Here is a 25,558-nt window from a genome sequence, read left to right on the forward strand (position 1 = left end):
TTGTATGGGCTTGTTTGTCTTTTGTTTTTTTAAAAATCAATCATTGTTAGTGGTTCCCACCATCCTCTAGTACTTGGGCATTGTCCTACATGGCCACTACTTATGGTAGAAATATTGAGTTGTTGCTTTTAAATATGACAACGTTGTCAAGAAAATGGTTCCTCTGCATAGATCTCTGGGTAAAATGCTAGCCTTTTGGAAGAAAACAGTATCCCAGTAATTGAGATTATCTCGTTGAATTGAGGCTTCTGTGTTATCTAGGCTGAGGAACTTGTTTCGGCTGTGTGGGAAAAGCCACCCACACCAAAGCACTAGAACGTTCTAGGCTCTAAGCCTCCTGATTGGTTCACCCCTGTTGCTTTTTGCTGTTTGCTTTTATATCCCTTTGTCTTTCTTACGTGTTGCTTTGCGACACCTAGGAAACCATATCTTCTGTGCTCTGGACTGCAGCTTTGGGGTCAATGCTGTTTGGTACAGGCACAGGGTTAGGAAAAGTTTGCTTTACTGTTTCAGTCTGGTTTATAATTTAGGAGGCCATACCTTCACCTTCTCCCTTCCTGCTCCCACTCACCTTGCAGATCCAGTAACACTTCTCCATTTTGCCAAGTTGCCCCTCCTTTGATCCCATCCACCATTGCTCCAGACCATCCACGACACTGCTCAGCAACAAAGAAAACAGATTTAACTTGCCTGGCTGAGACCATTCAAGAGCCTCTTAATAATTTAGTATCTTGTCGGATAGTACAGTGTCTACAGACTCCACTTTCTGTTTTTAGGAAATGAAAATCCACGTAGCCAAGAACATTTTTCAGTAGTTCTATGAAGTGTAGGGTTAATTTCTTGGAAACGCACTCTACACACAAAAAATCTGAGACACCACACTTCATCAAGATAAAATGTATTTGGACCATGCACAAGGAAGAGCAAAGTGCAGACAGACCATCCCTAAATAAATGTCACCCTCATTTCATCCACAGGGGATGTTCAGATAAGAGGAAGATTCTTCTGCTAGGCTGGACTCTCTGTAAGCAGCATACACATATCCCAGTTTTACCAGGCTATCAATCCTGAATCCTTGCATGCAAACTACATAGGATGAATGTAGGCTTGTTCCAGCTGCATCTAGCGGAGGAGCTGGGAGTGTGATCTGAAGTGACAAAGTGGTACCTGGTGCTGATGACATTCCTGCAGCCATCACATGTTGGAGGCTGGATGTTTGCAGCAGGGAGCCCGCTCTGCTTGTATGTAGGTTTCCTGTGGTTCCTGTGGTTCAACTTCATGCAGGGAGATTACTCGAGGGCAGCAGTCCACCCCCCCCCCCCAGTGCATAGAGAGGTGCAGGAACAGGGGTTGAAATGTTTGGGAAGGAACAGGACGAACAGGCTCGCCCCCATGGTGGCAATTGTGGTGGGTTGGGATAGCTGAGTAGGGTTACTGGGTTGTATCCTGTACTAGCCATACTCAGAATAGGGCCACTGAAATTAATGCTTTTGACTAACAAGTGCATTCATTTCAGTGGGTCTACTCTAAGTAGAACAGAGCTGGATACTTAAAACCCATCTTTTTATTCAGGACCTACATTTACTTCACTGTCTTTTGTCTACCAAGAAATTGATGAGGGGGAAAGCCATATCAGTTTCATGGGTGCCATTTTTCTTTATCTTTCCCCTCCTGTGAAAGGGATAAGGGAAAGGGGAGCAGCCCTATGACTAGAATTCTACTTTGCATAATAAAGTTTGTAAATGTGGTAGATAGCTGGAGATCTCTTTGATGTGCATGATTTATTCCTATGACAGAATTAAGTTTTCTCGTCACAATATTTTTTGGGCTCTCTCACTTGGAATTCTAAACGTTTCTGATTATACCCAAGCCGTTAGATCCTAATGCATTTTGATGGCAAAGTAAAAATAATTCAGTCTTGTTAGTATTGCTGCCTTTTAGTAATCCAATGCTTATTTATTGTGGCACTTGGCAGTAAATAATAATATGCCCAAAGCAAAATCAATCATTGGAATAATATGCCAGAAGCAAACTAAAGCAGTTTTTTTTAGAAGTGATGAAGAATAAGTGGTGCTTTGGTTTGCCTTATATGCTTAATAAATAAATAAAATTCCTTCAGTAGCACCTTAAAGACCAACTAAGTTAGTTGGTCTTTAAGGTGCTACTGAAGGAATTTATTTTATTTTGCTTCGACTCAGACCAACATGGCTACCTACCTGTAACTATGCTTAATAAATGTAAGAGTGTTGTCACGCTACAGTTTGCTTGGCCACAGACAGGTGGCGCTGTGATGGGGAGCAGTCTTCTTTGTGTCTTCCCGACAATTGCTGGTATGGTTCAGTGTTCTCTTAATCCTCGTGGCTTCTGTTAAAAGAATCAAACTAGCAGGTGAAAAAACACACAAGGAACACACATTCAAGGCTAGAGGAAAGTCTGCTCCATAGCAGTGAAGGGGCAAGAAATGATTGTGAGGAAGCCAAGTAGTGTCAGAATCTAGGAGAGGGTCAGTTGAGTAGAGCAGGGGCAGATAAGGTGGAGAAAACAGAGCAGGCAGGTGTGACCAGGTAGCTGGAAAAATAGCCAAAGGAATCCTGATCTGGAAGCAGCTGGAATTTCCAGGACCATGGTTGACCTGACCAGAAAATAGGAATGGGACAGAAATTTGATTTTGTTTGCATTTTAATGAGAAGCAAGTCAACTCACACTTTTTGAACCCAAAACACAATTATCCTTTGAATTTTGCAGTTCTCCGAATTTTGAAGTGCAGGTCTCCAGCCAAACAATGCATGCAAAAATGCATAGATTAGGAGGAAGTATGCCTTAAAAAGTTAAGTTCTCAACAAACATGCCATACGATTACTTAGGGCAGTGATGGGCAACCTTTTGAGCTTGGTGTGTCAAAATTCGCCAGAAAACCGAGCATAACTCAGGTGGTGTGTCTCTTCGAGAGAAAAAACCATAATTTCGCAATATTGATAGTTTAAATAACAAAAATGTATAATTGTTTCCCCTTTTAAAAAAAGGAAAAAGGGGAGGGGGAAAAGTATTAAAGTTTTTTTAAAAAACTATGACTTGTGTCATAGGTTCGCCACCACTGACTTAGAGAGACACAAATCAGCTCTATTTCTTCATGATTCATTGGTAACATTTTCTCCTTAGAAAGCCCATTTTAATAAGCTTCCAGAAGATTTGATACTAAGATGTATGAGTATGTCGAAATTGTTCATTAAGCCTTGCTGCTTTTATTGTATAATTTTTTTAAAATCAGGAAACAGATGAAGGCAATTGCATTAATTACATCATAATAACATTGCTCGCACGGTAATCTTTGTAAACAAACACATTCTGCGAGGAAAAGAGATTGTTAACACAGTCTCTGCTTAATTAGTGTACACAGGAGTGGATCAAATCCTGCTTGAGTTTCTGATACAGAAAATCCTATGGGAGATAAGTCAACCAATATTTGTTTCTTATTGAGTCTGGAAATCTGTGTTGGATTGCCAGTACCAATTTCAGGTACCCAAGAGGCCAGGGGTGTTATTTTTTCCATTCGAAATGTAAAATAATTGATAGGCAGTTGTAGGCAGAACTGCGTATATTTTGTGAGGGGAAGGATGGCACCCTCCTGTTCCACATACAGAAACTAACGGGGCTGGCAGCTGAATCTTAGCTCACCTCTGACAGTGTGGCAATGTCCTCCACAGCAGGCTGGCTTGCCACGTGGTACACTCAGACTCTTGAGACCTTGTCGCCACTTCCCACTCCACAACATCCACCACCTCAATGGGAGGCCTGCCCTGTCCAGACATGACTTATTCCTATTAACCTGCAGAGATCCATCAGTGTGCCTCATCCTTTGCAAGGTACAGAAAAAGACAGTTCCTGATGGCATAGAGCTAACCATATAAAACCTGCTACATTTTCAAAGCACTTGTTGCAGATGTGTTTTTGAATATTTCATAATAACCAGAAACACAGGTGCTTCCTGAGAAGTTAATTGTGGAAGATGGAAGAACACAGTGGGAGGAGGGATTTGCTCAAGGGGCTCCATATGAAATGCTTTCTGCTTGTTTTTTTTCCAGGGTGTCTTGGGATCTGGGACAACATTACCTGCTGGCACCCTGCAGAAATTGGGGAAACCGTGACAGTACCGTGTCCAAAAATCTTCAGCATTTTTTTCAGCAAACCAGGTAATACATCTTTTATATAATGGAAACCATATTGAGGTGTGTTTTTAAAGGGTTCTCATGTGCAGGTAACAACAGCCAGAAATCAAGAAATCATTTCTGCTATGAAGAGTTCATTTTTAATTTGGTACCTGTATCTCAAGATGTGTACAAATGTCACTTACAAAGGCTTACTGCAGGTCTATAATCTTGAAAACATGCAAGTGATTATATTCCTGTTTGCATCAAGGCCATAGTGCCGAGCAATTTCTATGAATGCATGCCATGGATATCAGGTCTGCAGGATGAGTGACCCACTAAACCAAAACGCAGTCCACCAGCTATTTATGGTGACCTGTGGGACTCTGGGTTTTGCAGTCTGTCCAGAACTGTAAACACAGGGCAGAAGGGTGGAGCTTGATTATGCACCCAGGAGGCCTCGCAACAGATGACTTGTGGGGCCAGTCCTATCATTAGACAGAGTGACACAGCTGCCTCAGGCTACAGTTACTGAGAGGTGGGAAGTGGAAAGAACTGTGTGTGCCACCTGGTCTGCACTGCACCCCCTATGCTTCCCTGCAGTGAGATCCGGCTGCCAGTCTAGTTAGCTCTTGTACATGGAATGGGAAAAGGTACCATCTTGTCTTAAGCCACAGGCAGGAAAATATCTGTATTTGGCTTGATTAGTCGCCTGTTATAGGGGCCTGCCTTTATGTGGGTTATGGGCCACATTGGACCATACCTGTCCCTGGAACTATCTCATACACCAGGCAAAAAGCAAAGAATGCCTTAGGAGCACCCTAGGCCAACACTTGCCCCATCTCCGGCATCATTGGACCCCTACGCATGGGGCATAGCATTTGAACAGGACCTGAGGAACAGAGGTGTGTGAAATCCAACACATGCTGACCTATTTTGCACAATATTTTAGATAAGATCTGAAATATTGTGCAGGGCCTTTTTTTAGAAGCATCAGCAGAGGGTGGACCACGTTTGTGTCCTTAGCTTAATGGTATAGCATGTGGTTTGCATGTAGAAGGTCCCATGTCCAGTCCCCAGCATCTCTAGATAGGATTGGTTGTGTTCCCCATCTGAAATCCTGGACAGCCTCTGCTAGTGTAGACAATATTTTGCTATGTAGACCAGTAATATAACTCAGTATAAGGCAGCCATCTATGTTTCCTTGTTCCCACCTTGCTTATGGGGTGGCTTCAAGGGCAGGTATTCCCAATCCAACATGCTGATCTGATTATTTCAGGGTTACGGCTCCAGTCTTATTATGGATATGTTGATTTATTTAAGCATAGCCTACTTGGCAGGTACATGTTTATGAATTAGGGTTCAGAAGAGTTTCCTGCAATGTTCTGGGACAATAGGAAAGCCCTCCAGTTTGCTATTCCTTCTAGAACTTTCTCTCATCTCTGCTCCTCTTCCCATAATTGGGACGAGGCTTTTAGAAACACATTATAAGCAAAATTGGGATTTGCTGTGTGTCAGAAGAACATTCATCTCTCCAGCTAGTTATTCATCACTGCAGGATCTGAAGGCTTTAATAACCCTGCCATAGATCATTCAATATCACCTTAAATAATAATGTGGGGTAATGAGAGGCTTTTTTATGAAGACAATTTTATTCAAATTACATCCCCATCTAACACATTTATAGCCGCAAATTAGTCTTCTCAAAAGCTGGACGCTAATAGAATCTCTGCCAAGTGATTTTTAAATGTTGCATGGAGCCTTCCTGATCTGTTGCTGACAAAGAACACACCCATACTTGGTGGAAGTATTTGGTCATTTTTCTAGTCGTGACAGTATCATGGATGGATATAGGGTTTTATTTTGGGGTGGTGAGACACAACCTAGGTTATCTGAAGTAGACTCTCTGAATTTGGCCAAATATAGACACATGGGTTCTCTTGACTTCAGCGTCAAGACACTCAGGGCAATCCTGATCCCTGGCTGAAAGCAACAGGGCAGAACAGAGAGGCAGGCTCAGCACTGAAGTCCTGTCACCTCCACTGGCTTGGGAAGTGGGAAGTGGCCAGTTTAGGGAGCTTGCTGCTGGTTACCACTGGTGGTAGCTTTCTCCTGCCAGGGTGAAACTAGGGCCTCCATTGTGACTGGGCAACAACAGCAGCAGCAACAGCAGCAGCAGCAACAACAACAACAACAACAACAACAACAACAACACTCCTCTCTGCTGGTATACGCTAGTGAGGAGAAATCTATGCACCATCTTAACCCCTCATCCTCCATCAGCAGTGGATGGGGTGGCTGCATCAGATTGCCCTCTTTGTTGAGGAAGATTGCTGGACGTTGTGGAATACATTGTTAGTAGGGATGGAATTCAACAGGGACCCAGGTGGCGCTGTGGGTTAAACCACAGAGTCTAGGGCTTGCTGATCAGAAGGTCGGCGGTTCGAATCCCTGCAACGGGGTGAGCTCCCGTTGCTCGGTCCCAGCTCCTGCCAACCTAGCAGTTCGAAAGCACATCAAAGTGCAAGTAGATAAATAGGGACCGCTCCGGCGGGAAGGTAAACGGCGTTTCCGTGCGCTGCTCTGGTTCACCAGAAGCAGCTTTGTCATGCTGGCCACATGACCCGGAAGCTGTCTGCGGACAAACGCTGGATCCCTAGGCCTATAGAGCGAGATGAGCGCCGCAACCCCAGAGTCGGACACGACTGGACCTGATGGTCAGGGCCCCCTTTACCTTTACCTTTAGGGATGGAATTCAGGAATGGAATTTGGGACCTGGCCTACCTGGGTATTTTAGAGGGTGGACCGAATCCCACCCAGGTATTTTGGGGTCTCAGTTCTTAAACTTTTACTTGTGTTAACTGAAAGTTGTGGGAATTATTAGCATGGCTCTTCCTCATTATAAACCTCCATAAACGTCCATTTTCTGCAAAGGATTGGCTGGGGGTGCCTGTGGGAAATACATAGGCTTGAAGTCAGCAGCTATCAGCTGATTGGTGCTAACTTCAAGCTCTCCTTTTCTGCTGGGGTTGGCTGACTACTGAGCTCCCTGTGCCCCTCACCGGATGTCACATATAATGGCAGCTGTGCCACCCACCCCCACTCACACACGGAACAAAGACCACCACAGCCAATCACAAGTGAGCAATCCTACCCTAGGCCAACTCCAACATCCCTCACCACCAAAGGGACATAAGCGAAGAGCAGAGAACCAGTACAAGCGACACTGACAAAAAACCCCACGTACATTAAATAAAATAGAAACATCGTCACCTGACCCCATCCCCACCCATCTTCCCCCATCTTCCTCTTTTCCCCTTTTCTTCCCACTGTCTCAACAAATGAAACTGATCTGTAAAAATGTTACGAGAAACATCGCAATACTTTTGTAAATCAAGAAAATATTTAATTAAAAAAATAAATAATGGCAGGTGTGGGGCAGATAGATGTCATTTTGGGGGGAATAGCTTCAAGGGCCAAATTGGAATCCATGCCAGGCCTAACAAGGCCCATGAGGTTCCCACTGATGTGCTGGGCCTTCACAATTTGTTGTTTAATTTGCTGGCCAAATGCATGTGGTAAAGTTGACCTGAATCTTGTGGTTCATGGGTTCACCTTTCTTGATCAATCTGCTCTGCTTATGGTTTGATTCAGTTCTCTCGTTAATGAGCCACTAGTGTACTTCATCTGTAAAATGGGTCCATTTATTCTAGGCACGTCCAGTTAGGAAAACTTGCCCATTTTACAAATGCCTAAGCCCATGATGATAAAATGCTATGCTATGTTTGGTGACTTGACATGTAGTCTGTGGATGAGATCATGTGGTTGAGTTATTTGCTCTCTACATAAGCCTGTTGTGTGCTTGTGGCGAACTGTGTTTGTGGCACATTGTATGCACTACTATAGGTTATAGTAGGTTGGCAGCAGGAGCCTCAAGTCACCTCTGAGGGACCACCTTTTTAGTGAATTAGAATTCCACTCCTGATTGCTATACTTTCCCCCCTTTTGTTTAGGAAATATCAGCAAAAACTGTACAAGTAATGGTTGGACAGATATATTTCCAGATTTCTTCTTTGCTTGTGGTTATAAAGAAGTTGACGAAGACAGCATGGTAAGTCAAACAATTCTATGACTCGGAATCAAATGTACTGGAGAACTATTGAAATTTGAAGCTGCCAATTTGTGTTAATGAAAGAAAAACAAAATCAGACCAAACGTTAGAGATGGAACACCATCCAGATCAGTTTTAGAAAGCGCATCATAAACACTGCTCCTGGAAGACAGCCTTGGTCCATCTTAATTGTAGTGGCCCCAAACCAATTGGCCTTTATGGGTCAAAACCAGCACCTTACGTTGATTTTAGAAGGCAGCATTGACCCAGCGGAGATGCTGGAACATTGGTCAAATGTTCTAGAAATTCTAATTCTGCATATGTACTGAATCAAATATGCTTTATCATCAAATAAATTTTGTCTTTTCTGTATTTCCTGACTTTTGCTCCCGTGACACTGCTGACTAACCAAAGCTTTTAAAAGATCAGAATCTGACCTTATTTTGTGTGGGGTGTAGAATGGTTCCAAGAAAGCTTTAGAAATCTAGAAATTTATGATAGATGAAGATGTCATATTATGTGTGTGTTCCTATTACTCTTTGCTTAATACATCTCAACAAAGGCATGTTTCCTCCTGTGGTTTTTTGACAACTATTATTAGCTCACTTCTGGTCTTTCTCATTTTGTTCTGTCAGAGCCATGCATGTAGACACAGGGGACATTTGAACACCGTGTATATGTGGATAGCAGCTGCCTGTAGCTTTCCCCCACTTTTGTTCCTTTTTAATTACAAACAGGAAAAACCTTCTTAAATATATCTGCACCTATATGGATATACATATTGCAATATTTAGGGGATCTGAGGAGACTAAGCAATATAATTTTTCCAAGGAAGCAGAATGCAAACATTCAGAGTTTTCCAGTAAGGGGGAGGGGTGTGTGATATATATTCCCTTGAGTGATGCGTATTGCATGTGTTAATAAAAGCTGTGGCCTTACCAAGCAAGCACCATCCCAGAGACCATAGGAAACATGGAATTTCCCCCTCCAAGTGCAGAAAGGGATTGCTTCTATCTCAGAGAGGGAGCTCCAGTGCCAGATTTTCCCTCCCTGCTACTGCAGTAACTTTCATAGTCCTTATCACCTCCTGAGTCCCATCACCTCCTGGCAAATAGAAGGGGAAGAAATGGAGGCAGTGAGAGATTTTACTTTCTTGGGCTCCTTGATCACTGCAGATGGTGACAGCAGTCATGAAATTAAAAGTCGCCTGCTTCTTGGGAGAAAAGCAATGACAAACCTAGACAGCATCTTATAAAGCAGAGACATCACCTTGCCGACAAAGGTCCGTATAGTTAAAGCTATGGTTTTCCCAGTAGTGATGTATGGAAGTGAGAGCTGGACCATAAAGAAGGCTGATCGCCAAAGAATTGATGCGTTTGAATTATGGTGCTGGAGGAGACTCTTGAGAGTCCCATGGACTGCAAGAAGATCAAACCTATCCATTCTGAAGGAAACCAGCCCTTAGTGCTCACTGGAAGGACAGATCCTGAAGCTGAGGCTCCAATACTTTGGCCACCTCATGAGAAGAGAAGACTCCCTGGAAAAGACCCTGGTGTTGGGAAAGATTGAGGGCACTAGGAGAAGGGGGACGACAGAGGATGAGATGGTTGGACAGTGTTCTCGAAGCTACGAACATGAGTTTGACCAAACTGCGGGAGGCAGTGGAAGACAGGAGTGCCTTGCGTGCTCTGGTCCACGGGGTCACAAAGAGTCAGAAACGACTAAATGACTAAACAACAACAACAACATCTCTCTGATGTTCAGCATAACCTTTGAGTCCTCTGTCTCCTGTGCCTCCCATATTCAGTTCACCACCCAGCCATATTTGTTTTTTTTGTTTAAAGACAATTTATTAAATTTTCCAATTAAAAACAAAACATTCAACCACAAACACAACAACACATAATAAACACAAATTTTCCTCTTCTTAACATCTAATCAATTATTACAATTTACTTTGCTCTGCCGAGCTTTGACTTCCCTCCTTCCCCCCATTCGGTTTTCTTGTCCATTCCTATCTCACAGTTCCTTTATTCCTTCTACTTAAAGTCCATTCGTAGGATTTATTTCAGTCCTGCAAGTGTCTTTAAACTTCTACAGTTCTTCTCCATATAGTCCACAAATTTACTCCAATCCCTTTGGAACCTTGACTCTCCCTGGATTCGGATGCTGCTAGTCAGCCTTGCTAATTCCTCATAGTCCATCATTTTCGTCTGCCACTCTTCAATCATCAGTAACTCCTGACTTTTCCATTTTTGGGCTAACAAAGTCCTAGCCGCGGTTGTCGCATACATAAATAATACTTGATCTCCTTTTACTATCTCCTGTCCTATAAGTCCTAATAAAAAAGCCTCTGGTTTTTTGGGAAAGGTGTATTTAAAAATCTTTTTCAGTTCATTATATATCATTTCCCAAAATCTTTTGATTTTTTTCGCATGTCCACCACATATGATAAAATTCACCATCCTTCTCTTTACATTTCCAGCATGTTTTACTACTCATCCTATACATCTTAGCCAATTTTACTGGTGTTAAATACCATCTATACATCATCTTCAAAACATTCTCTTTCAGTAAATTTCAACGTTTGATTCCATAATTTCAACCACGCATCATATTCAATATTATACCCAAAATCTTTTGCCCATTTTATCATCACATCTTTTGTCAATTCATCTTTCGTATACCATTCTAACAACAAATCATACATCTTTGACAATAATTTTGTTCTGCCTTCCAACAATTCTATTTGAAATTTGGACCTTTTATCTTTAAAAACCTATTATTTTACACCCAGCCATATTTGATAGCATTGCAACTATTCTCTATCCACACGGCCACTTGCCTAGACTACTGCTATCATCTCCTCCCTGGTCTGCCATTCTCTCACCGCGGTCCCTTCATATCCATCCCACACCCTGCTGCCCAAACTATTCACGCTTTGATCACACGACACCTTACTTGAACCCTTGCTCTGGCTTCCCGTTTTCTTCAGGATTCAGCATAAGCTCCTCATCCTGACTTTCAAAGCCTTCCATGGACTTTTGCCCTCCTCTTATCCTACCCCCCATTCGTATCGGTAACCATCCCAGTCCATGACTTTCACTCCTCCAACTCTATTACCCTCTGCTTTCTAAAGGTCTCCAGCTCCCTTAGATGACTGTGCTCTCAATCCAAATTCCAGCCCCAAGCTCCTACAAAGGGGGGTGATTTTCAGGCTTAAGAGCTTTGTGTTCCTTCCTCTGCGACTAACAGAAGCTCCGAAGAAGGGACTTACAGTAAGCTGGAAAATCAGTGCAGCAACAACAGGTTTTTTTTAAAATTCCTCCTTACCCCCTAACCTGGCTTCAAATCAAATAACACTTCCCCACCATGAAGCTATTTGTGTGTGGTGTTTTTGGGGGGGGGCGGGGGGCTGCCCCATCATGGCTCAAAGCTTGAAGGATGCTGACAGCAGCAGAGGCGCTTGCTCATAAGCAGACATCCCCAAACTGCAGCCCTCCAGATGTTTTGGCCTACAACTCCCATGATCCCTAGCTAACAGGACCAGTGGTCAGAAATGATGGGAACTGTAGACCAAAACATCTGGAGGGCCGAAGTTTGGGGATGCCTGCTCATAAGGCAGGTTCATGACAGGAAAGGCAGGTGCAAAGAACAGGACCTTGGACAGAGCACCATGAAAGGGGCCAGTGGGTGCTGGAAAACCGGTGCCTCAGGTGAGTGCAGAGGCCTCACCTGAGAAAGGCTGGCTGACCTTGCCCTGCTATTGACCTTCCCTTCCCTGACAATCTGCCTTGGCTCCTCAAGTGCCATTGTCCAATCTGCAGTCATTGGCCCTTTTCACAGAGATGGGAAACCTGTGACCCTCCATATGTTCATGGAGGAGAGGGTTATTGATGGCTACTAGTGGGTGGCGCTGTAGGTTAAACCACAGAGCCTAGGGCTTGCCGATCAGAAGGTCGGCGGTTCGAATCCCCACGACGGGGTGAGCTCCCGTTGCTCGATCCCTGCTCCTGCCAACCTAGCAGTTCAAAAGCATGTCAAAGTGCAAGTAGATAAATAGGTACCGCTCCAGCAGGAAAGTAAATGGCATTTCCGTGCGCTGCTCTGGTTAGCCAGAAGCAGCTTAGTCATGCTGGCCACATAACCCGGAAGCTGTACGATGGCTGCCTTGGCCAGTAAAGCGAGATGAGCATCGCAACCCCAGAGTCGTCCGCGACTAGACCTAATGGTCAGGGGTCCCTTTACCTTTACTAGCCTTTATGGCTAAGCCAAGCCACCACAGTTGGAGGCAGCAATGCCCCTGAATATCAGTCACTGGAAAACATAGCAGGGCAAAGTGCTCTTGCACTCAGGTCCTGCTTGCGAGCTTCCCACAGGTTGGCCAGTGTGAGAATTTGATGGCAGAAGGGTCTGGAAACTAAGCCTTGTGAGGAACACTTGAAGGAGCTGGATATGTTTAGCCTGGGAAAGAGGAGACTGAGAAGAGATATGATAGCCACCTTCATATATCTCAAGGGCTGTCTCATGGAAGGTGGGGCAAACTTGTTTTCTCTTGCTCTGGAGGGTAGGACTCGAACCAATGGCTTCAAGTTACAAGAACCAGAGATTCTGACTAAACACCAGGAAGAACTTTCTGATGGTAAGAGTTGTTCGGCAATGGAACAGACTCCCTCGGGGGGTTGTGGAACTCTCCTTACTTGGAGGTTTTTAAGCAGAGGTTGGATGGCCATCTGTCATGGAAGCTTTAGTTGAGATTCCTGCATTGCAAGGGAGTTGGACTAGATGACTCTCAGGGCCCTTCCAACTCTACAATTCTGATTCTGTGTCTCAGAGGGCCATGTTGTCCTTATGATGTTGGGCTCCAAAACCCAGCCTGCATAGGCCATGATCAGGAATGTTGGGAGTTGTTGTCCAACAATATCTGGAGGGTCCCACCCCAGTGTGGTGTACTCATCAGAGTGCTGGGCTAAGACTTGGGAGACCAGGATTCAAATCCCTATTGAGCAGTGAAGTTTACTGGGTAACCTTGGGCCAGTCACCATCTCTCAGCCTCACCTACCCCAGAAGGTTGTTGGGTTACAAGTGTAACAACAGCAGCAGCAGTAGAGCCAAAGAACCAAATATTAGATGTACATAGCACTCAAAGACTAGCTCATTATAGTGCAGGGCTGCCACCATTCTGCACGCTCATGAACAAGCATGAGTACAAAGGTGGCAGCTGCTCCACTTCCAGGACACCCAAATTGTGGTAGGTCCTGGAGGTGGGTCAACACAGAAAGGCCTTACTGAGGGCAGCCTGCCAAAGGCCCCCCAAATATCTGGAACAGTCCTAAGCTCTACAGTGGTACCTTGTTTCCCGAACGGCTTGGCTCCCGAACAAATCGGCTCCCAGACGCCCGGTTTGTGAATGTTTTTCGGAAGCCGAATGTCCAACTCAGCTTCCGTGGTTCCGATTGAGTGCGGGAAGCTCCTGCAGCCAATCGGAAGCCGTGCCTTGGTTTTTGAACCGTTTTGGGAGTCGAGCGGACTCCCAGAATGGATTAAGTTCGAGAACCAAGGTACAACTGTACTATGCTACGGTACACATGCCCTGATTAAATTGCTATGGGCGACTCAGGCAACAATTTTGTGGAATTATGTATTTCTTGCCTGATGCTATACTTTTATTATACTTGATATTCTAATTCACTAGGAGGGGGTGAAGCAGAATATTTGATCACACGCTTTTGCCTTCAAAATTGAAGTGCAGAAAAATGGAAATGCTAATGAAGCATATATGCTTGGAACGAATCTTTGCAAGCTTCTTATCTCTAAAACAAAGTATTGGGGGCGGGGAACGCCCTTCGCATTGCATAATGCAATCAAATCTTCTAAAGCTGTACAGTGCAGAACGGATTGAAGATATGACATTTTATTATGGTGTTTTCTTACATCAGACAGGGAGTGTCTTAAGCAGCAATAACAGTCTGGTTTAAAGAAAAGCTGTTTCCTGGTGTGACAGTATATTTTAAGTAATTAAAATAAAGCTTCTATGTTTTCCACATTATTTGCAACTGGTAGGCTGTGCATGTGACTGCTGTGATTTGCAAAATAATGTCATTTTTTTAAAAAAAAATCCGCCATGGTGGGGGCTGGTTGCAGGCAGTTGAAATGTTGGGCATTCGCTGGGGCTGCAAGACTAGCAGGTGGGGGCCCCTGAACCAAGAGCACCCATCTTTTCAATATGCACAGAAGGCGCAAGAAGGTCAGAAACTGTGTGTCAGGGGCTGCACTGAGGAGGAATGGTGGGGGCCGCCCCCGCCTCTCCTGAACCTTCCTGAGAACAGGAAGACAGTGTAGATTTAGAACAGTGGTTTGCAGAAGCACAAAGTTCAGAGACTGCAGAGTAGAAAAGCTGGAAAATACTGAGAGAGGAACAGCAGGAAGAAGGAACACTGGGGAATTGACAGCTGGCGGACTCAGTGTCTTTGGAGCATTTCTGAGCCCCCCTCTCCCAGGACTAGACGGGCATTGGGGGTAGTGGAACAGAAAGCTCAGAGGCAGAAAGCCCAAATCAGGGATGACATTAGATAAGAGAGACAGGAGGGCGTTGGGCTTTACTTGGAGCAATGCCATTATTTAATAGGGACTACATTCCTTTCTCTCTCTCTCTGAATACTGAATAAATTACGTGGTAAGGACTCTTCTTGTTTACCAGCTTTTTTTGGCTGCCACCGGGGGAGGGATAGAATTCCCTGAACCTTGAGACTGAGAAAAAATTCTGTTTGCCCCTTCCCATCTTTTTCCAGGTTAAAGGGGCCCATGGAGACCCCTTTGACACGATGCTCATATTCCACCTCCACTGTTGGGGGCAGGAACACCAGTTCCTGAGGAGCACAAGTAGGAAGAGTAGCGTTGCCTTCAGGTGCTGCTTGTGGGCTTTCCATAGCCAACTGGTTGGCCACTATGAGAACAGGATGCTGGACCAAATGGGCATCTGGCCTGATCCAGCACAGCTTTTCCTACGTTGTTATTGCCCTTGAGTCCTGCCTGCGGGCTTCCTGGAGGAGGTGTTTAGTTGGTAAGCAGGAGATGGGGCTAGATGAACTTCAGTTACAATTTTCAAGCAGAACAGTTAGGACCAGAGGCGGCAGCTTGCGAGGGTAATCGGGGGGGGGGGTGTCAATGTTGCGTGTGTGCGCATTGCGCCTCCCTCACACAGTTGGACAGAAACTGACCGTGCTTTGTGTCAGCCATGGAGAGTCCTCCCCTCCCTTCGTTAACTTCACAGACAAGAATTAATGAGCGGTTTGTATTTTATAGTATTTTATATACAGTCATCAGCTTGCAAGCAAAATCCACATCTCTCCGCAAGGAGAGCAGTTGGCTACTCTCAATCCTCCTCCTTCCAACAACATCCTGCGTGCATTCTTTGTTCTCTAATATGAACAGACCTCCTGGTTCTTGGGGAGGGAGGGTTCCCCCCCCCCCACTCTCTAATGATGTCTCTGCTGGCTGTTCCCTCCCTTCTGTTTCTTTTTCCATTATCTCGTAACTCGGTAACTCCCTATCTAAGCTGTTCAGTGTCTGTGTCTCTCACTGCTCCTAAAACCGCTGGAAACAGGGGGGAGGGCGAATCTTCCCCCTCCTCTTTCTCCTCTTCAAAGAGGAGCTGATCTGCCTGAGAATGCATTCCCCAATCCTCTGATTCAGACCATTCCCTGACAGGATGCTGGGCTTTGGGAAGGTGGTGGAAGGGCTCTTGGACCCTGTTGGAGCATCATGCCTCCCTTGCTAAGCCAGACAGAAGGCTCCCAGGCTTTGTGAAAGAGTCACCAGACTTTAATACTCTATCGTTTACCAGGAACCTTTAGGGGACAAGCCTAGTCCCCCTAGTCCTCTGATGGCACACCACTGATAGACCTTTCTTCTGACCTAACAGGCCTCTTCCTGCATTCTTAAGCTGTGCTTTCTTGTCAAACAGTGTCAAATGTGAAACTGCAGCGCGACTCATTCCAGAGAGATGACTGTCGAATTTTGGTAGATTCTAGAAGTCTCTGTAGACCCTGCAGCAACAAAGTTGACCTTTTGGCTAACAACTCTTTTCGCCTTGCTTAGCAAAAGTGAGAAATATGCTCTGAAGTGGAAAGAACGCTCTGCCAAGCCATGCTCAAGAAAGCTAACTTTAGTATATTATAGCCAGCAAGCATATTAATAGAAAGCTGCATAGATTTTTTCTGCATGGCTAGATAGATAGATAAATACATTTTTACAGTTCTTTGGTTGAAAGAAATGTAATTTGGGCCATGTATGCAATGAACTCTCACATAATTGGGAATGGCTTTCAGATCAGTAGGCACCAATTCTATTGAAGCATCCATAGATTTATATTCGCTATACTCACTTGGTTATTAAATATATTTTATTAAACAGAATTTAAAAATAGCCACCCAATACACGATTTCCAAAAACATTACATCCAGGGAATTAAAAAGTAGTAATTTTCATTTGGTGCAAAAGATACAAAACAACTGCATTATCTCTGTCACTACATCCTTTCCGTATTTCTAAGGCAGCTATCAACAGGTGTCCTTGCACATCATCACTATATGCAAATAAAATTAAGGGTTTTTGTGCCTTTCAGGGGTCTAATACAATCTGTGACCCCCCCCCCAAGCATGCAACAATTTTATGTCAAGCTCTAGCTCTTCCAAGGAATTTCATCTCTGAATTACTGATTGCCATGCTGCCACCAACAAACAAGATCAATATAATAATAATAATAAATAATAATAATAATTTATTATTTATACCCCACTGGCTGGGTTTCCCCTGCCACTCTGGGTGGCTTCCAACGAAATATTAAAAATACAGTTCCTTACATTCAATATTATGGTTTGATCTCTCAAGTATTGATAAGGAAAATGATTCCAGAGTTAAGGCCATGCAGGCAATGGCCACTTCTTTTAACGAGAGGGTTGCCCATGTGTACTATAAAGGTTAAATGCCTAAGGCCCTGGAGAGGAGAGGTATTGCTGGGTCTACATATGGAAGGTGCAAATGTTATTCTGTGCATAATTCCTTGGCACTACTATAAATCATCCAATTTTGGTGAATGTTTTATTTATGCTCTCTTACGGTGACCGATGCATGCAAATTGTTTCTTTGTAGATTTTCTATGTTTTGGTGAAAGCGATTTACACCCTTGGACACAGTGCATCTCTCATTGCCCTGACTACAGGAAGTATAATTCTTTGCCTTTTTAGGTAAGTATACCTAAAATAGGGATGGCATAGTAAGCCGTTTATGCTTTAAGCTACAATCCTCTCTCCACTTACCTAGAGTAAGCCCCGCTGAATATAATGAGACATGGTTACGGTTGCAGGCCTAGTTTATTATGACTAACGTAGTCTGAATACAACCCATAGCAATGCTTGAATAGCTGTCAAAACAAAGCGGCCAATTGTAGATGCTAATGAAATACAGAACCAGCATAAACAACTGCCCTTAAAAACATTTTAATTAATGTATTCTGTCATTGATTCATTATGAAATGATGTTTGTAGGTTTTTCTTTAAGGCTGGGTATTCGTTTTGCTAAGAGAAAAATGATATTCACTTCCCCTTCCGTTTTTGTATCCTTTCCCCCTGTGTAGGAAACTTCACTGCACTAGGAACTATATACATTTGAATTTGTTCCTGTCCTTCATTCTAAAAGCAATCTCTGTCTTGGTCAAAGATGATATCCTCTATTCTGGTACCAACACAGTTCACTGCTCAGAGGATCAACCATCCTGGGTAAGAAAATAAATTGCTATAACTTGAAGCGTTTTTATCTTTCCTATGCTGTTTTTTGGGGGGCGTGTAAGATAGCATTATATTGGTAGCAGACAGGTTGCATAAAGACTTGTGTGGAGGGGCACCAACTCTATGGGGCCAAGATACCTTTGGCCCCTGCAATGTCTGTTGGGAGGGGGCTGGGCCCCCTTCATGTTGAGGGGGCAGAAGAAGCCGAAAGTGGAGCCAAGCACAGCACGGCTTCAGTAGTCAACTCCTCCTGAGCGAGAGAGAGAAAGAGGAGGAACCTCCACACTCAGTCTCCTCCTGACAATGCAACGTTGCACATGACGTCATGGGCACATGACATCACACATATGCAACACATGCATGATGTCACGTGTGTGTGACACACAATGGGCCCCCTCAGTCTTGGGTGCAAGTCAACACCTCTGCTGATGGGGCTTCGCAATGGTTAGGATCTTTGTCAGGGTGGGGAAAATGTGGCCTTCCAGATGTTGTTGGATTCCAACTCCCATCAGCCTCAGCCACCATGGCCAATAGTCAAGCTCAAGAGGGCTGGAAGTTGTTGTCCAACAACATCTGCAAAGCCAGAAGTTCCCTATCCTCGGCCTAAGTGAAGAAATGAACGGGTAATAGTAGGTGAGTTGGTGGAGAAAACTAATCAGAATTAAATATCTGGGTCATATATCCACACCATACGTACAGTGAGGCTGACCAGTGAAGGAACAGGGCAGGATTCCAGCAAGCCAGTCAGAGGTAATGTAATGTGAGACCAAAAGGAAAGAGGCATTGATTGCTTAAAGAAGTTTGCTCAAAAGCAGCATGATTTGGATCTAGGGGCACTTCCAAATTGTCATTCTTTTTTGATAGGGTTCAGTCACAAACAAGCAAATTCAAGGCTGCGTAATTAAAGTTGACCTGGTGTTGTTGTGCAACAAAACCATTTCCATCCCCCAAAACACCATACTCAGGCTGTTGCCTTAGGAAAATCATTGCCTGAGCTCTCCATCTGAAAAAAAACACCCTGATATTATAATGACCTATCTCACAGGGTTTGGAAGGTCAAATAATTGCAAAGCACTTTCTGAATTCAACATTTCTAACAAATACACAGTGACAAATGGTGATAGAATTGGAGAGGGTATTCAGCGGGTGGAAGATGAACTGTGACATTTGCTTCAGTGCTATTCATTTAAAAAGTTATTAATAGGATTACATGTTGATGTAACATAATTAAGAGCTAAATCCTAAATACACTTACCTGGGTGTAAATACAGATGGACTTCCAAGTATCCATGCATAGAATTAGACTACAGGTGAAGATAAGGGGCCACAATACAGTGAAAAGGGCACATATTATGTACACTGAGAGCATCATGGTCAATTTGCAGCCCCGTCCTGCAAAAAAAGGCCCCATGTAACATTATGGAAAAAGATTGGTGGATTGCTGCTGACAATCAGTATAGAAAATTGTGATTTAAATGGACTAACAATCTGACCTCCACTGTGCAAAACCGCAATCGAAGATCTCCTTGCTTGGGGGATTTCACCTTTCCTTACATTAATATTTCCACTTTGTTCAACGTAGCCATGAAAACCAGGAAATTTGTAATGGTGGGAAACATGCGCGAACCTTTGCATATCCCTTGAATGAACCTTCCTGAACCATTTTCTTTTGCCTTAATTAAATGCGATTGGCTGATAAACCTTCCACAGAGCTCCCCATATCGCTGACCAAGATGTCAACATCACTTGTCACTTCAGAGGTTCAGGATCATGAATTTACAAAGGGAGACACAGGTTATGTTTTCATTTCATTTTTTAATTTTGTCCCTGGCTAATTCAAGAAGGAATGTTAAGGCAGCAAGTTTTGTCGCTGTAGTTAAACTGGTATAAATCAATATGCTGCAGTGTTGTTGTCCAGGTGATGTAATATCTGCAGCAAAGAGTTGCTTCTGCTGACCCCAGTTTAGTTACATAAGAGCTAGGAAGAGCTTTCAGTCGCTCCTCCTAGTTATGCATTCCACAGGGCTATTTTTGCTTTTGGCACAGCTTCTATAGAATAAACTAGCTTTAAAAAGTGACAGGAGCCTCTTCCCTAAACCAAATTACTTCTGGTTAACTGGCGGTCCTGATTATTACCTCCCTGCCCCAGATTAACCTCAACGGTGGTGGCATTTTTATTCCTGGAATATTTTGCCCTGAAATGAAAAAGATAAAAAAAGAAGATATTTAGGAGGAAGGACTAACACAAGGTATAAATAGATAGAGTGAGAGAGAGAGACAATGGTTTTTAGGAGACAAGACAAATCCCAAATGTTTCACTAGGGAAGCAAGCTTTGAGAAACACTTGGCATTTGTTTCCATTCACGTCTAAAAGTTATAATTTGACCAGAATCCAAACAATAGAAAGAGGCCCTTTCAGGCGACCAACAGGCAAGTTCATGGAAGGGGAAGTCCCTCATGTCAGAGCTTGTATCTATCAAAGAAAGATTTTTAACAAAGGAAGCCATTTACTGTGTTCAAGCAATTTATTTGCCCAAACGTTTCATCCTTGGTTTGTAACTTTCCAGGTCGGCTGCAAGGCTAGCTTGGTATTTTTCCAGTACTGTGTAATGGCCAACTTTTATTGGCTCTTAGTTGAAGGACTTTACCTCCACATCCTCATGGTCATATTCTCTCCTAACAGACACTTCGCCTTATATCTCCTTATTGGATGGGGTAAGAAGATTGACCCAAGCTTATTTTCTTCTCTCTTTGCCCCTACTGTATAAAACTGGGTCTTTGTATCTTAGCTCCTAGGTATATGCTGTGGCTGGTCAGCTGCTTGACTCCCCCCAATCTCTGTTTCTGTGCTTCCAACAGGCAGCAAAAATTGAGATGCACCCAGCCCCTGTTGGGTGGTGGGAGTCACATGTTGTGCAGGCCTGACCTAGATACCATACTTTTCCATGTATAAGATGCATAGCTGCCAAGTTATCCCTTTTTTAAAGGGATTTTCCCTTATGCTGAATAGGCTTCCTCGCGAGAAAAGGGAAAACTTGGCAGCTATGATAAGATGCCCTCATGTATAAGACGCCCCCTATTTTGAGGGATTTGAATTTAAGAAAATAGGGAGAGATGACACAGAGTTGTTGAGGTTCTTTTGTGAACAATTTCCCAGAGTTGTTGAGCTTTTTCAGAGGGGGTGAGATTACCCAGGGTTGCTGAGCTTTTTTTTAGGGGGGATTGCCGAAAATTGCTCACCCACACACGTATGTCCCATCGCCGGCAGAAGCTGCCAATTGCTCGCCCAACTGCCGCAGCGTCAGCAAATCAACACCACCCATTGACACAGCAACCAACAACACACACACAATAGCCGCTGACAGCCACGCCAGCAGCCAATCAAACGTCCACCCTATGCACTACCCATGTATAAGATGACCACCACTTTTTGGCATGATTTTTAAAGAAAAAAACATAGTCTCATACGGTACGGTATTCAGATTGTTTGGTTGGTGGACCCAGAACTCTTGAAGATGAGTTTTGTGTTGGTGGACCCAGAACTCTTGAAGATGAGTTTAGTGTAAAGCCTAAAACCCCTGGAGGAGAGGTCCAGCCTTCCTGGGAAGAAGGGAATCCTGAGACAAGCTTATCCATTCCTTCACTGAATTTGTATAGCCACCCCAAAACATGAATTCAAACAATACAACAACTGAAATGCAATATATATAACAGGACTTATCCACACTTCCTCTCGTCCCGCTGCTCCCCCCCCCCCAAGGAAATTGTTCTTTAGTGCACAGTTGGAGCAAAAGGCAATTCAGGTTTTCTCCGGGTTGACCTTTGCTCTGATTTAGCATGGATTTAGGGTTCTCCCTGGGAAAGGAGCAGGGCAAGGGGGGAACTGCTTGGACTTGTGCATAGACAGCATGGGTCAAGTGGGGAACTGCTCAGACCGATGCGTTCTAGAAACAGGAAAAGCAGAAGTGTGGACGAGGCCACAGTAAAGTGTATAAACTAAAAGCACAATTAGACAGGTTGCAACACTATACACAGTGAATAGCTATTCCGGAGCCAGATAGTGTGGGGAAGCTGTAGCTTCTTGTTGGGCTTCCTGCAGACAAAACATTTATTCCAAGCTTAGTCTCTGGCATTTCCAGTTAAATGGGGTTTAGGTAGCAAGAATGACAAGGGCCTCAGCCTAAGACCTCACTTTTGATTGTTTCAACACCACAAATGTGGCGGCGGCAGCAGTCTCTCCCTTTCTCTGCCACATGTTTAGCTACTTTAAACGTTTAACTAAATTTAAGAAAGGATTTCTAACACTACCTAGCAATTAGTTCTTGCACCATGGGATATGTTTTGCATGTAATGCATTCTAATGTTGATGCACTGCGCAAGTGATCTATTTAATTATTCTCCTTTCCCTCCACTTCTTATTCCACTCTCAGGAATCCCCACAGTGTTCATCATTGCATGGATTGTGTCTAGAGTCTATTTGGAGGACACTGGGTAAGTTTAAAAAGGAAAGCAAACTTGATGCTCCCACGTTTTGACAATAGCGTTCTTTGGCGATTGTACTATGTCCAATATTACCAAATCTTGGGATGTCAGAATTCCGTGAGGTGAGGTGTCTATGAAACATTTCATGAGGCTTATTCCTGCTCCAGGGATGAGGGGGAAGGACAGGTGATGAATTCATAATTTTGAAAATATTTTATATTGGCTGCTCTCTGCTACTGTATAGAGCAGACTTCCCCAAAGATCCTGGGGACTGCTGGGGACTCCAGTTCAACCCTCATTTAGAGGGGACCAGATTGGACAAGGCGTAAGTGCTTGACATGTAGTTCTGCACTCAACAACAGAACGCGGGATTTGCATGCAGGTTCAGTCCTGTGTGGTTCAGTCAAATGCCTCTTCACATATTTAATTTGGCTTAGAAGGCTTTAAAGGGTGATTCAACAACTTCATGGGAGGCGAAGTCTTTCAGTGACCAAAAGTAACAGCGGCTGTGGGGAATTTTTGCTCTGTTCTTGAGGAGCAACATCAAGAGAGGGGCTGTCACCTCCGTGCCCTGTTTGTTGGCTTCTCAGAAGCACACTGTGTGAACTAACTCAAAGCATCTCGGGCTCCCAGAGCAGCGCACATGCCGTGCACCTGGGGGGGGGCGACCTGCCCAGGAGCGCAATCGACATGGTGATTGGTGCCCTATGGAAGCAATCGGCGTGGTGATCAGCACGGCTGTTGGCGCCCATTGGGGGCCATCAGCGCCCGGGGGGTGGCGTGACGATTGGCACCCAGGGGGGTGGCGTGACGATTGGCACCCAGGGGGCGGTGTGGCGATCCACCCAGGGGGATTTTGTCACACATCCCCAGGATGACACCCAGGATGGACCGCCCCCGCCCCCCCTTCCTACGCCCCTGACTCAAAGCACATGGTAAACTCATCTTTTAATAAAAGTTGCTTGCTTTGCTAATACAGTGGATCACATGCACCAGTTTGCTCCAAAAATTGAAGGGGCCCGGTGTGCACGTGTGACATCACACGTGAGCCATGTGACATCACACGTTAGCCATGTAATCTCACATGTGTCTCCCAACACTGCACAAGCCAGTGCATCCTTCTATTAGATCGTGCTAGATGCTGCACAGGCAGGTGCGACCTCACGACTCTTGCAGGGGCTAAAGAGGGCAGACACTTGGGAACCCCAAACTGCCAGCAAGGAAACCCCCACCCCCACCCCCAGGCCCTGTGGACTTCTCTGGCTTTCTATAGCTTCTCCTGTTATTGAGGACTCTACTACTGTGGCTGCCTCACTTCTGCCCACCGCTCCATGACTCCAGAACTGACTTTGCAAGAGAAAATAGTGCCTGTTTTTGCCTCGGGAGTCAATTTTAGGTGGTTTTGTCCTTTTCCCATTTGCTTGGCATTTTCAGTGCAGCTTCTCAATTTATTTACTGTATAAGTGGGATTAATAATTTTTTTTAAATTTTCCCTCCCTTCTTCCCATTAGTTGCTGGGATACGAATGATCACAGCGTTCCTTGGTGGGTTATAAGATTACCCATCCTAATTTCAATTTTAGTAAGTAAATTCGAATGGCATGTTAACGCTTCGGTTTCGCATTGTGCTTTTCAGCTCCGTAATTCCGTCCGCGTGTGTCGAACTGAGCAAAGTGTGCTATCACCCTTTAACGTATTGACTTTATTTATAGCCTACTTTTCAGCTCAAGGATGATAGGATCCATTAAGGCAGTTAATATAACATGTCCGTCGGAAATAACTCTTGCTAGCACATTGAAATATGTTTTATTTTGTTTTTAATTCCCACAAAGTCCTAAAAACAACAGTGAGAAATGCAACAGCAGCAGCACCGCCAGACATAGTCCTCAAATGCCTTGTGGACCAAAACAGCCCCTGCCTGCTTTATAAAAGTTAAAATAGATGTAGCTAAATCAGCCTCCATTTGCAAGATCACTTTTCATAGGGCTAACTATCCGGAACCAAAGCATTTTCTATGCCAGCTGGTGATGCTTGCAACACTTATCCCATTACATCCTGCTGAAGCCATACCTTTTCAAATCCCCATCAATGAATTTCATGTTTCAAAGGATTTTATTTTTTATTTGAAGGCATCTTCGTGGGTGGGTGGGTGTTTGCACGAGTGTGCATGCACAATGCATTGCATTTTAATATAAAGGTAAAGGTAAAGGGACCCCTGACCATTAGGTCCCGTCGTGACCGACTCTGGTGTTGCGCGCTCATCTCGCATTATTGGCCGAGGGAGCCGGCGTATAGCTTCCAGGTCATGTGGCCAGCATGACAAAGCTGCTTCTGGCAAACCAGAGCAGCACATGGAAACGCCGTTTACCTTCCCGCTGTAGCGGTTCCTATTTATCTACTTGCATTTTGACATGCTTTCGAACTGCTAGGTTGGCAGGAGCTGGGACCGAGCAACGGGAGCTTACCCCGTCACAGGGATTCGAACCGCTGACCTTCTGATCAGCAAGCCCTAGGCTCAGTGGTTTAACCACAGCGCCACCTGAATGCCCTCTAATGGTATGCTAAGCAATTTACAAAAAATTGTAAATAATTCCCCCCTCAAATACACCCACCCACCCACATATGTATATATATATATATATATATATATATATATATATATATATATATATATATTAGAAGCACTGTAATTCAAGGCTGTCCAGAAACCATCTGTGCTGACCCTGTAAACCCTGTATCTTAATCACTGATGGGTTTTTGTTTTGTTTTGTTTATTTGCTAATTAGGTCTTGGTGAACCCCGAGCTCTAATTAGCCGTTTTGATAAGTGACAGGCAAAAGGCACATTAATCATGAATTAATTATGGATTCATTATACTCAATATCAGTCGTGGCAGTTCTCTTCTTGTCCCCAATAGCATAATGAGAAGATAGGTATTATTATTATTATTATTTATTGAATTTATATACCGGAGGTCTCGGAGGCGTTTCACAGAATAGCAAGGCAGAGTAAAATTGCAGTAGGCAGGACAGG

At 44.1% G+C, this 25,558-nt stretch overlaps 1 protein-coding gene across 1 annotated transcript in view; it reads left to right on the plus strand.

Annotated features, from left to right (window-relative positions):
* The window catches only part of VIPR2 (vasoactive intestinal peptide receptor 2), a 46,721-nt gene that overhangs the window by 16,218 nt on the left and 4,945 nt on the right, over positions 1-25,558 (plus strand). Inside the window, exons 3-9 of the mRNA XM_035129544.3 lie at positions 4,083-4,190; positions 8,159-8,256; positions 17,410-17,504; positions 17,894-18,035; positions 20,612-20,759; positions 22,475-22,535; positions 24,038-24,107. Of these exons, the coding sequence (XP_034985435.1) occupies positions 4,083-4,190; positions 8,159-8,256; positions 17,410-17,504; positions 17,894-18,035; positions 20,612-20,759; positions 22,475-22,535; positions 24,038-24,107 (722 nt within the window). The remainder of the gene's footprint in view (positions 1-4,082; positions 4,191-8,158; positions 8,257-17,409; positions 17,505-17,893; positions 18,036-20,611; positions 20,760-22,474; positions 22,536-24,037; positions 24,108-25,558) is intronic.

Source organism: Zootoca vivipara, chromosome 11 (assembly GCF_965207765.1).
Source record: "Zootoca vivipara chromosome 11, rZooViv2.hap1.1, whole genome shotgun sequence".
NCBI lineage: Eukaryota > Metazoa > Chordata > Lepidosauria > Squamata > Lacertidae > Zootoca > Zootoca vivipara.